The sequence below is a fragment of the Chlorocebus sabaeus genome, chromosome 12, assembly GCF_047675955.1.
Source record: "Chlorocebus sabaeus isolate Y175 chromosome 12, mChlSab1.0.hap1, whole genome shotgun sequence".
Taxonomy (NCBI): Eukaryota; Metazoa; Chordata; class Mammalia; order Primates; family Cercopithecidae; genus Chlorocebus; species Chlorocebus sabaeus.
Window position 1 is genome coordinate 103,281,495 of NC_132915.1, and position 11,258 is coordinate 103,292,752.

The window sequence follows — 11,258 nt, forward strand, 5'->3', positions numbered from 1 at the left end:
TTCTGCTACCTCTGCTGAACTCCTGTTTCTTTCTTTCATGTTCTTCTTTCAATAGATTCACCTTTTATAACTTAAAATCGTTTATTTTAAGGGAAACTTTAAATAACCAATGGAAATGAAAAACCAGCCCCACTTGCCATGACCAGCCCCAACTGTTCGGATTTCATTCGGGCAGGCGTGGCCCACAGAGGCTATCTTGGCTTTAAAGGGAGCCCAGCTTGGGCCACATCAGGTGTTAAGGACACATGAGCACCAAATTGAGCCTTTCTCAGTGATGAGGTCAAAAAATGAAAGAGCGCAGGAAGGGTTCTCCCCAGGGGATTCTGGGGTGTCCCCAAGTCATCTGGGGTCCTGCACGCTTCGGGCCGGGCTGCTCTGGTCGGTCCATGGCCGTGGCAATGGACAGCATACACGCCTCACTCAGTGTGTTCTCATCTTGACCTTGAGGTGGAGGTGAGGGGGACATTGAGTCCGTTTTAGAATTGCAAACGCTCAGAGAGGGTGGGCTGTGTCCAGGGCAACACAGGGGGAAGTCCTTCAGGTCTCACCCTGACCATGATTCCCCTAATTTCTTTTTTTTTTTTTTGAGATGGAGTCTCGCTCTGTCACCCAGGTTGGAGTGCAGTGGTGCAATCTTGGCTCACTGCAACCTCCACCTCTCGGGTTCAAGCAATTCTCCTGCCTCAGCCTCACGAGTAGCTGGGACTACAGGCATGCGCCACCATGCCCAGCTAATTTTTTATTTTTAGTAGATAAGGGGTTTCGCCATGTTGGCCAGGCTGCTCTCGAACTCCTGACCTCAGGTGATCCTCCTGCCTCAGCTGCCCAAAGTGCTGGGATTACAGGCGTGAGCCACCTCGTCGGGCCTCCCCCATTCAATTTCAGTAACATGACTCCCCACCCACCCATGCCATTGAGATGCCCTTTTCAGACCCTCCGAGCCTCTTGCACCAAGGAAGCCAATGCACTGCCCACTGGGCCGGCTGGCGTGGGCTGCCCCCACTGCCCAGGAAGCCCCACTCAGCCTATGACCTTGCTGCCTGTGCAGTCCAGGCCCCGGCAAGGGCCAGGCATGGAACATATGCTCAGAGCGATGGGGGTCAGGGCCAAGGCCACAGAGCAAGATGCAGAGGAGCCCAGGCTGGCACCGGCTGTGCCTGAACATGAGCCCCTCAGAGCAGGGGCCCTGCCACTCAGCGCCAGGTCCTCAGGCCAGAAATGTCCTGTGCGAGGAAGGGCCTTGGGCCTCCCACCAGAGCTAGAGGAGGGGTGGCTGGCAAAGGGAGGCTGAGGAGGAACGGAGGGTGAGGGGCTGGGGACTCCCGGCCAGGTGGGCACAAGTACATGAATCAACTCCGACTGGAAGCAGAGAAAAGCAGTAAAACCAAATGTCCTTAGAAATTCCTTTAGTGCTCAGCTGTCCATGAAAACAGGATAAGTGGCTTCCTCCGTCTGTGCTCAGCCGGGCAGGGTGGAGTCGCTGTGCTCAGGCCAGGAGGACCTCGAATCAGGACAGGGGTGGGGTGGGGCTCTGAGCTGGGGAAGTGGCTCCAGCGTTGCTACTTCAGGGCGTCCAGGTGGGTGCAGACCTGGGAGAAGACACTGTCCACGGAGCCCTCGGCGTTGACCTGTGGGGAGATGAGCCGTGAGGGCTGAGTCACCAGGTGGAGCCGGGTGGGCCTCACCGCGGCAGGTCCCAGAGGTCAGGCCTGCCTCCCTGAGCCCAACCTAATTGACGGCAGCCTCTCATTGAACCAGTGGGGAAACCAAGGCTCAGAGAGAGGGGCTGGCCTAAGGCCACACAGCGAGCTGAGGCTGAACTACATAGGAACCCGTTTTTCCCGGAGCTCCCCCTGGGCCCACGGGGCCCACCTTGCGCACAATGCCACGTTTCTCATAGAAGGCGATGACGGGTTCTGTGGCCTTGTAATAGGTCTCCAGCCGCTTTTTGATGGTCTCTTCATTGTCATCCACGCGCCCGCTGGTCTCTCCACGTTTCAGGAGCCGCTGGGTCATGGTCTCGGGGCCTGCGTCCACATACAGCAGCAGTGTGGGCTGTCCAATCTGCAGGCGGGCACCATGTGACAGGGACCCCATTCCCGCCCCCAGGGTCATCTCCTCCCATCTTCCTATCTATGAGGCCCCAACAGATACCCCCTCAGACCCTCAATCCCTTCCCCAAGGCAGCCTGAAAGACCTTCCTAAAACCAATCTTTCCTGCCACTCCCCTGCTCAAACCTCTACCATGGCTCCCCAGTGCCCTCAGGAGAAAGTCCACACTCCTTGCCAGACTCAGAAAGCCTGACTCTCTCTGTTCTAGGCTCTCATCCACCTCCTTCTGTGCCAGACCTGTGCCCATGCTGTCCTCTGCTGGCAGCCCTCTCCCGCAAGCCTGATCCTAACTCGCCTTCACCTCAGTACCAAGCGTCAGGTTTCAGCTCAAAGCTCACTTCTTCAGGTCAGTCTTTCTGATGCCACCCCCTGCCCCCCAGTACTCCCAGCCTCCTGGAACAGCCTCTTCCAGTGCCTTTATCTTTCCTTAAGCAGGTCTCCTAAGGGCCCCTGAGGGCAGGGAGGCACCTGTCTCACAATTTTGGGGTCCTTTGACAAGGGAACAAGGGATGAGGGAAGGGGTGAGCGGCTGCTGAGTTCTGGGGGGTTCTGAGCAATCTCACTGTCATTGGAACATCATGTCATCCATGTCATCCATGGGACGCCTTAGAAAGGCAAGAGGAATAAGGCTCTGCAGCCCCTGCCTCGCTCAATCCGACCACCACAGCTGCCTGGCTGGGAGGGCAGAGCCACCCCAGAGTCACCCGTGACTGCCACAGCTTTAGGAATGGGATTGGGACCTTCAAGCCCTGCCTCCTGCTTCCAACTGCCTGGGCCAGCCCCCAAGGCCTTCTGCGAACCTTTGGCCCTGGGCCCCTGTCAAGGCCTTGGGGCACTGCCTCTCAGGTCAGGCTGTTTCATGCCTCTTTCCAGCTGTGTGACCAAGAGGCTTGCCCAAGGCCACACAGCTGGACAGAGGCGAGAAGCAGCCTGACCTCCGGCGTCAGACTGACCTGGACCCAGGCTCACCCCTGCCTTCGTCCAGCTGTGTGACCTGGAGCAAGCCCTTTGTCCTCGCCTGTGGTACCCATCCTGACGCTCATCCCTAGCTCCTGCGTAGTTAAGGATGCGGGGTGACAGCGTCAGCTGCCTTCAGGGAGGACAGCTCCTCCTGTCCAGTGACCCTGCACCACCCAGCAGCTGCTTCTGTCTTACAGATTCCCATGGGGGCAAGGGCGGGCCTGGACCCAGCAGTCTGACCTCGACTTCAAGGCCACCTGCCCCTCATCATCATCCATCAGCTACTGAGCTCCTCCAGGGCACAGGCTCACATCTCTGGTTCATCTGGGTCTCCAGAACCAAGCACAGTAGGCTCTTTCTACACCCCCGGCAGAGGTGGCAAATCTGGGAGAGCCAGCTCAGCCTCTGGGCTTGAGATTCTGGCTGTGGGGCCTCAGTCTTCCAGTCAGGACAATGGGCATTTAGCCCGAGGAGCCCACACAGGGCACTGCCAGTCTCCAGAAAAGCTCTGGGTGTGAACCAGCTACACTTCCAGGCTGATTCTCCCTCCTTTGGTGAAGCCCTGACGCCCCCTGGTGTCCAGAGCCAAGAAGACCATCTGCCTGGACCCCTGGAGGCCACAGCAGGCCTGGGCCCAGGGCTGAGCCTGAGCCTGCCGCCCTCAGCGGCACCTACAACAGCTCCTGGGAGGGTGGAGACTTTTTTTTTTTTTTTTTTTGAGACGGAGTCGTTCAGGCTTGAGTGCAGTGGCGTGATGTTGGCCCACTGCAACCTCCGTCAGCCAGGTTCAAGCGATTCTCGTGTCTCAGCTTCCTGAGTAGCTGGGATTACAGACACCTGCCACCACACCTAGCTAATTTTTGTATTTTTAGTACATGAGGTTTCACCATGTTGGCCAGGCTGGTGTTGAACTCCTGACCTCAAGTGATCTGCCCTCCTTGGCCCCCCAAAGTGCTAGGATTTCAGGCGTGAGCCACCGAGCCCGGCCGACTTTCATGAACTCTATTTTCTAGATGTGGCCCTGAGGGTCACAGGTGATACCACACAGCTGGTACGTGTGAGCCAGGCCAGGACACCCTGCAGAACTGTGGCACCTGACACAGCGTCGGGGTGAAGTCTGAAGGAATCCAGCTAACCCCCATTTCAGATAGGGAAGGTGAGGGGCAGAGTGGGGTAGACACTTTCCTGAGGTCATGCAGCCATTCAGAGGTCAGAAAATATGGCCTCCTACCCCCAGATGAGACTGGAAGCTACGGAAGCCCAGAGGGCCCCACGGAGACGGGGCATGGGAATGGGGCATGGGGATGGGAGTCTTATCCTGCCCTAGCCCACTGGGATGCTGGTTAGGCTCCCCGCAGCCCTTGCCGACCTCTCCCTCCTAGGCCCTTGCAGTCCCATCTGTTTCTCCCATACAGCCTTGTGACACCGAGGTAAAGGTGTATGTGTGTGCACAGGGCCATGTGTGCGAGCACGTGTGCATCCCTGCATATGTGTGCTGTATCTGTGTCATGCATGTAGAGGAGCGCAGTATCCACTGCCGTGTGTGTGCACGCGTGCACATGCCTGGCCTTGTGTGTATGAACTTGTGGGCTTTGTGCACGTGTGTGTGCAAATGTCCACGTGTGTGTGTGTGAGGTGTCTCGCCCTGGGAAAGGTGTGTCTGCAGGATGCCCGTGCTAGGAAGCTCAGGGCTATCATTTTCCAGGCCTGCTCTTTCTAGCCAGGCTCCTTATGTCCCCTGGAAGGAGACCGAGGTCCCTCTATGGCATTTGCAGCCTCCAGCCAGGCTGGAACATCCCTTGTCGCCCTGCCCACGTATTCTGTTCTCCCCACACTGGCCTTGCCTTTCCAGCCCTGCCAATGCTGTTCCCTGCCCTTCTGTGTGTTTATGGGGAGCCAAGCCCCACACTTGGAGGGCACATCCTGTCCAGTCCCCACACTGCCCCTTAAGGCAGCTGTGACCTGGTCCCCCCATTCCCTGCATTTTGCAGATGGGAAAACTAAGGTTCAGGAGGCAGAATGACTGGCCCAAGATCTCAAGCCATTGATCTGGAATCTGAGCCCAGGTTTGGGAACTCCCCTGCCTGGCGCTTCCCCTTCTACACATTTTCTTCTACACTTCCAGGAAGTCTTCCTGGTTTTCCTCCTCACCCACACTCCACGAATCAGCCTCTGCTCAGAACTCTGACCTGTATCGCAGTCCCCGCAGGCCCGCCCATGGGGATGGGAATCTTATCCTGGCCCAGCCCACCAGGATCCCCACTTGGGTCAGTGCCTTACCCGTCGCTCAAACTCTTCTCCTTGCTGTACCTCCCGTGGGTAGCCATCGATCAGGAAGCCTTTGGAGGTATCGACTTTGGCCACCATGGCATCCCGGAGCATGTCCAACACTGTTTCCTGGGGCACAGCAAATGAGGAGGGGGCCATGAGCCTCTCCTTCCCGTCCCTTCTCCCGGCCTCTGCTCCAGCTGGTCCTGCCACCTGAAATGCCCTCTCCCCTACACAAATGTCCCAAACAAGCCTCCCCCTCCAGGAAGCCTCCTCAGAATTGTGGAGACCTGGACTGAGTGAATGAATGATGCATTCACTAGACAGTATTCACTGAGCCCCTCCTTCCAGCCAGGTGCTGTCCTGGGTCCCGAGGACATGGCCATGGGACAATCAGACCTTCCCTGCCCTGGGAAGCTCAGGGGCTGGTGAGGAGACACACACATTCCACAGATGATTTCTCCATGTCCAAGCATGGCACAGGTTGTACGGGAAGAGAAGTGGGGCTTCTGGAGTAGAAAATTGGGGGGGTCTTAGGCCAAATCTGGGGAGTTAGGGAAGTCTGAAAGCTGAAGAAGAAAGAATATTCCAGGCAAGGAGTATGGCTGGTTTGAGGGGACAGAGGCCAGGGTGGCTGGAGGACGGAGGGCAGGGGGAGAGTGGGGGGCAGGGCAGAGTCTGCAAGGTCTTGGGAGCTTCTGGAAGGAACTTTCTGTCCAGGGCAATGGGGAACCACAGAAGGGTTTGGAGCCGGGGGCGGTTACGATCAGCTTTGCCTGTGTGTCGTGGGCTTTGCTGCTGGTGGGACACCCAGTCAGGGCTACTGTCATCCCCTGCCCTCTCCCCACCAGGGCCCACTCACCAGCGGAACCAGCTGTCCCTTCTCCATGATTTCCGACAGCTTCTTGCCCCTGGCCGAGCCTGAGCTGACCTCGGCCCGCAGGAGGTCCCCGGTGGAGAGGTGGGTGTAGCCATACTTCTTCACGATCTTCTCACACTGGGTGCCCTTCCCTGAGCCAGGCCCGCCTGCAAACGCCCGCCCATTCACAAACCCCAAGACACAGGGTCCCAGGAGGGACAGGGGCTGCCAGGGTCTCCTGGCGAGGGAGGGGCAGAGCCCAGGGTGCAGCCCCAGGCCCAGGCTCCCTCCAGCGCCTCCCTCCAGCAAGAAGACCCTTGCTGCACCCCCCGCCTGCCCGCAACTCACCCACCACAAAGATGATCTTGGTTTTCTTCAGCTTCTCTGTGGGAGAGAAAAGGGGAGCAGGGCTCAGTCACTCGCTGGACCCACAGCCAGAGCCACCTCTGGAGTCCCAGGCCTGTGCTGGGCCCCAGGCGGAGGGACAGACACCGCTGGCGCTCCTGTCAGGGAGGCAGACAAGTCACAGCCCAGAGTGAGCAGGGATGTGAGTAAGCTCGGAGCCTGGGAGAGGTCTGGGAAGGGAGGGCGCCCCAGGCAGCCAGACAGGCGGCGGCAAAGGCCTAGAGGCTAAGTTCTCTCCGCGCAGCCAGTGGGCTGGGCCGCCAACCCTCATGGCGCCTCCCTGTGGGTGGCTGGACCCCAGGGGCTGGTCACCTCTGGCCCTCAGATCGTCTTCTCTGCGGGGGTCACTCGAGGAGCAGCAGCCCATGGTCCCGTCCTGCCGTGTCTCCCGTGTCCCCTGCCCTTCCCCTCTCAGGCCCTGGGCTGGCCCATCACCCACCTCCCCTGGCAGTGCCAACGTGGGCTTAGCAACCACAACATATGTTGCCATGGAGATGGTTGCTGGGGTGGAGGGCTGTGGTGGGCACGTAGAACTCTTGCCCAGAGAGGGTGGTGAGCTTGGCTCCAACCTCTGTCTCATCCCGCCTGCTGTTAGATCCCAGCAAGGCCACAGCCCCACTGGGCAGAGGGAAACTGAGCTTGAGAGAGGCAGGGCCTGCTCAAGGGATGCCAGAACCCAAACCGGAACCCAGGCTCCTCCCCTGGGCTCTCAGGCTCCCCGCTTCCCAGGGAAATAGAAGACCAGGCTGTATCCCACCCTGCTGTGTGACTTAGGAAAGGCCTGTCCCTCTCTGGTTCTCTGCCCCTTCCAGTGAGGGTGGGCCTTGAGGCTGGAGGGAGGAGGTGGGCTGGGTGGCTCCCAGGGGCCCTCCCAGCCACAAGGCTGGAGCCTATAGGAGCTGTCAAGAACGGCTCCTCCCGCGGGCTCCTGTCCCAGGGGTGGGGAGGCCGCAGCCCTGTGGCTGTTGATGTTTGGAGCTCAGGCAGCAGCAGCAACAGGCCCGCTGAGCGTCTTTAAGAGCTGCCCAGGCCAAGGCACAGTGCCAGGGACTGGACGGATGGTGCTGCCAGCAGCTGCGGGCGGGCCCGTTCTGGACTCTCTGCCCGCCCGTGTCTCCCTCTAAGTCCCAGCCCATAGGAGCCAGGAGGGTCCAAGACTTCCTCAAGGCCCACCCTCACTGGATGATAGGGAAACTGAGTCCCCGAGAGGTATAGGGACTTGCCTTGTCCTCATTAGACCTGCTGTTTTGTGTATCTGTGGCCTCTCCACGGGGCAGGGTCTCAGCTCTATAAGTCCAGCATAGAGGGTGTGTGCTGGGGCCCTCAGGAGCCTTGGGGAGGCCTCATCACTTCTAAAATTAATATTGGAGCTGGCACCAGAGGAAGATACTGGAGGCTTCCAGCCAGGCCCCCTCTGGCAGCCCCAGAACTTTCTCCAATCCCTCCCAGATTGTCTCCCTGAGAGTGCACCCCTTAACATTCAGGCACACTGAGGCCCAGGCAATGGGCAAAAGGAGAGGAGGCTCATACCTTCCATCCTGCCGAGGTCCCGGGAGCCGTGTCAACGCTCTGCAAGACAAGGGCACAGGCTGGGGAGGGATTTTCCTCCTCACCCTGACTCACCTTCTGCTAAGCCACACCCAAGGCAACCGGTGCGTGCCAGGCCCGACACGCAGTCTGAGGGCAGAGGGGGCTGCCGGTGGCAGGGAAGGCCCAAGGACCTTCCCTGAGAAAGTCACCTTGGGAAAGTGACCTTGGAAAAATCACCTTTCCTCTCCGGCCTCCCTGGCTTCACCTGTCACAGAAGGGCAGTAGCCCCCTCCCCTCTACCTGGGTTCCCACTGGAGGGGCTGGGACGGTAAGGATGGCACCAAGGGACATAAACAGCGGCCACACAACTGCAGAGCTGCTCCCCTCTAAACTCTCAGAAAACAGGGCGCGAGGCCAGCGTCTGCTCAGATGCCTTGACAACGCTCCCCAGGGCTGGAGGGAAGCTGCCAGGAGGCGAGAGGTGGCCAGAAACTATGTGTGTCTGGAATGAGGTTTGGATGGGGATCCTCTAACGGACACAGAGGCCTGAGGTGGAGGAATCGACAGGAGCCACTCGCATGAACACAGCTGTCAAAATGAGGCGGTCCCAGGCCCTTCACGTCTACAGGTCCAGCACCCAGCCCCATGCATGGCCCCTGCACCCCCATCCTTTGAGGCTTTACTGCCCCCACCTTGGTCTCAGCCTGCCCATGAGCCCAATCACATCTGCGACCCCACCCTGTGCTGCCACAACCCCAGGACCTCCCCCACCTCACCCCCCCATCTCAGAATCGCCCCCTGGACACCTTTGGCCTCCACTTCTTCACTCCCCCCCACCAGCCCTCCCCAAGGCCACTCACGACCACCACAGCCACACTTCCCTCCAGCCTTGACCTCCAGCCAGCAACCCCACCCACACTGGGACCTCCACCCCAGGCACCCACACCACCCTCTCTACTTGGCTTCAGGCTCTAAGGACTCCCATCCCTGTGCAGGCAGCCCAGGCCTCTCTCCCCAGCCCCAGACATCCAAGCCCCCCAGACAGGCCCCAGAAGCCCCACAGGCTTCCCAGGCTCTGAACAGCCCTCCCCGAGTCCCAGTTCCAGGCCCCTTTGGCCAAGCCATAGGCCAAGTCAGTGTGAAGGCTCCCCTCTCCTCTCCACAGCCCTGCACAGCCACTGCCCAACCCTCCGCTCCCCAGGCTCTCTCCGTCTGTCTCCTCACCACTATGTCCTGTGCTAAGCAAGAGGCCGGGCCACTGCCCCCGCCTCCACGTGGGTCTCGAAGCCTCCACACCCTGCCAGGCCATTTGCAGGATTTTCTCTGGCAGGCATCAAGACCGCATCACACACCCGCTTACAACTTTGCATATGTTGCCCTCTCGGCTCCCAGACAAAGCCTTGACATAGTGGACAGGTCTCGGTGAGCTGACCTCTGCTCCCTCTGCAACCCTATCAGTTGCCACTGGCAGATGTACCCAATGCCTGGATGCCTTTCCCCACCTCGCTATTGTGTGGGACTCAGTTCAGGTGCCACCTCCTTCAGGAAGCCTTCCTGGACTCTGCCCTCCACTCCCACACTGGCAGGTGCCTCCTGGAAACCTGCCCTGCACCGCACAACCACGCTGTACTGGACCCCTCTTCTGTGCTGTGGGCGTAGGGTCCCACTGACTGGGCCTGGCACAGGCCGAGCACAGGGCTGGGGAGCCTCGTTTCATCCTCACTGCCTTGGGAGGAAACTGAGGCATGGGGAGGAGGATAGACTGGTTCGAGGGCCGGCTAGGGTCCATCTCGGCCCTGGGTTTCTGCTACTCTGGGCCTGGCACCCAGTAGGAGCTGAAGCAGCTTTGCTGATGTCCCTGCTGCCCCAGGCAGGAGTGGCAGCCACTTTTCCTGCTGAGTGTGCTTCAGTGGGGGTAGGAGCTGCCAGGTGCCCCTCAGCAGCTGCCCATGGGAGGGGGAGTGTCCTGGGCCAGGAACAACCACAGTGAAGCCCTGAGAAGTGGCCTCGACCCTGCCCTGCCCTGCCCCCTCCTGGTAATCTAAGCCCCTCCGCCCTGTTGGCACCTGCCAATTCCTTGATCTAAAATAACTTGGGTCGTGAGGAGGCCTCACAGAGGACAGGGGTCTAGGATGGAGTTGGGTTACGGGCTAAGCACCCAGGCCTTATAAGGCCCCTGGGTTGAGGCCTCAGCGACTCCTAATATGACTGGATGGTCTGCTAAGGGGTCTGTGGGGCTGAGGCCCAGAGGGACGGTGACTTAACCCCAATCACAAGGCAAGGCCAAAGCAAGCCCAGGTCTCCCAGCTTCTGACCCAACCTAGTCGTTTCCCAGTGGGTAGCAACTGACTAGGGTTCGAATCCCAGCTCCGTCACTCAGCTGTGTGACCTTGGGCAGCTGGCGCCCCTCTCTGGGCCTGTCTGGCTGCTGTTGAGGAGTACCAGGTGGCCACTGAGCAGTGCTGCCGGGAGGCCCCAAGCACTGGCCCTGGGGCTCTGGTCAGGAGGCTAGGACAAGCTCTGAGCATCCAGGGGGCGATGCACCCAGCACTAGAAGTGGTGTGACAGTATAGCCCCACCAAGCACAGAGGCTGCCCCTGTCCAGGTCCTCTGGGGCAGGGAGCCAGGCCACAGCTCCCCATCTCTGGGCCCCAGCTGGGACATACCAAGGGCAGTGAGCTGGAGCCCCAGGAGTGCCAGCCAGAACAAAGGGGTGACTATATGGGAGGCTGGAAGGGGCTGCAACACACACACACACGCACACGCACACACACACGCAGGGATCCACAAAGGCACAGGCAGCGAGGCACAGATCCCCAGCGTCCGGGGAACACAGCCACGCAAACACACACGAATCACAACCACGGATACACAGCCTCACAGACCCCAGAGAGCCCCGCACCAGCACGCCCCCGCCCTCCCCCAGTGCCGCTGCCCCTCCCCGCGGAGGCGCCCCCCAGACACTCTCGGGCACGCACTGACCTGGGGAGGGGTGCGGGTGGGCGCCGGGGCCAGTGCGTGCCCTGCCCGTCCTCGCGGCCGCCGGCAAAGGCGACTATTTATAAGGCTGTCAGCGCGCGGCATGCCGGGAGCCGGCGTTCCCGAAGGCAGGGAGGGCGGGAAG

At 60.0% G+C, this 11,258-nt stretch overlaps 1 protein-coding gene across 4 annotated transcripts; it reads right to left on the minus strand.

Moving 5' to 3' along the window:
• Positions 1–1,389: 1,389 nt before the first annotated feature.
• On the minus strand, positions 1,390–11,258 carry AK1 (adenylate kinase 1). Of its 4 annotated transcripts, none has more exons than XM_008006127.3 (7): positions 11,117–11,258; positions 8,135–8,173; positions 6,548–6,583; positions 6,203–6,366; positions 5,353–5,469; positions 1,873–2,064; positions 1,390–1,628 (listed from the first exon to the last, which is right to left on the minus strand). In XM_008006127.3, the coding sequence occupies exons 2-7, from the start codon at positions 8,139–8,141 to the stop codon at positions 1,560–1,562; spliced, it is 585 nt and encodes a 194-aa protein (XP_008004318.1). In that variant the 5' UTR covers positions 8,142–8,173; positions 11,117–11,258; the 3' UTR covers positions 1,390–1,559. The 4 variants fall into 4 exon arrangements, with proteins under 4 accessions (XP_008004318.1, XP_008004319.1, XP_072878050.1 ...); XM_008006128.3 differs by lacking the exon at positions 11,117–11,258 and adding an exon at positions 8,435–8,664; XM_073021949.1 differs by lacking the exon at positions 11,117–11,258 and adding an exon at positions 8,372–8,390.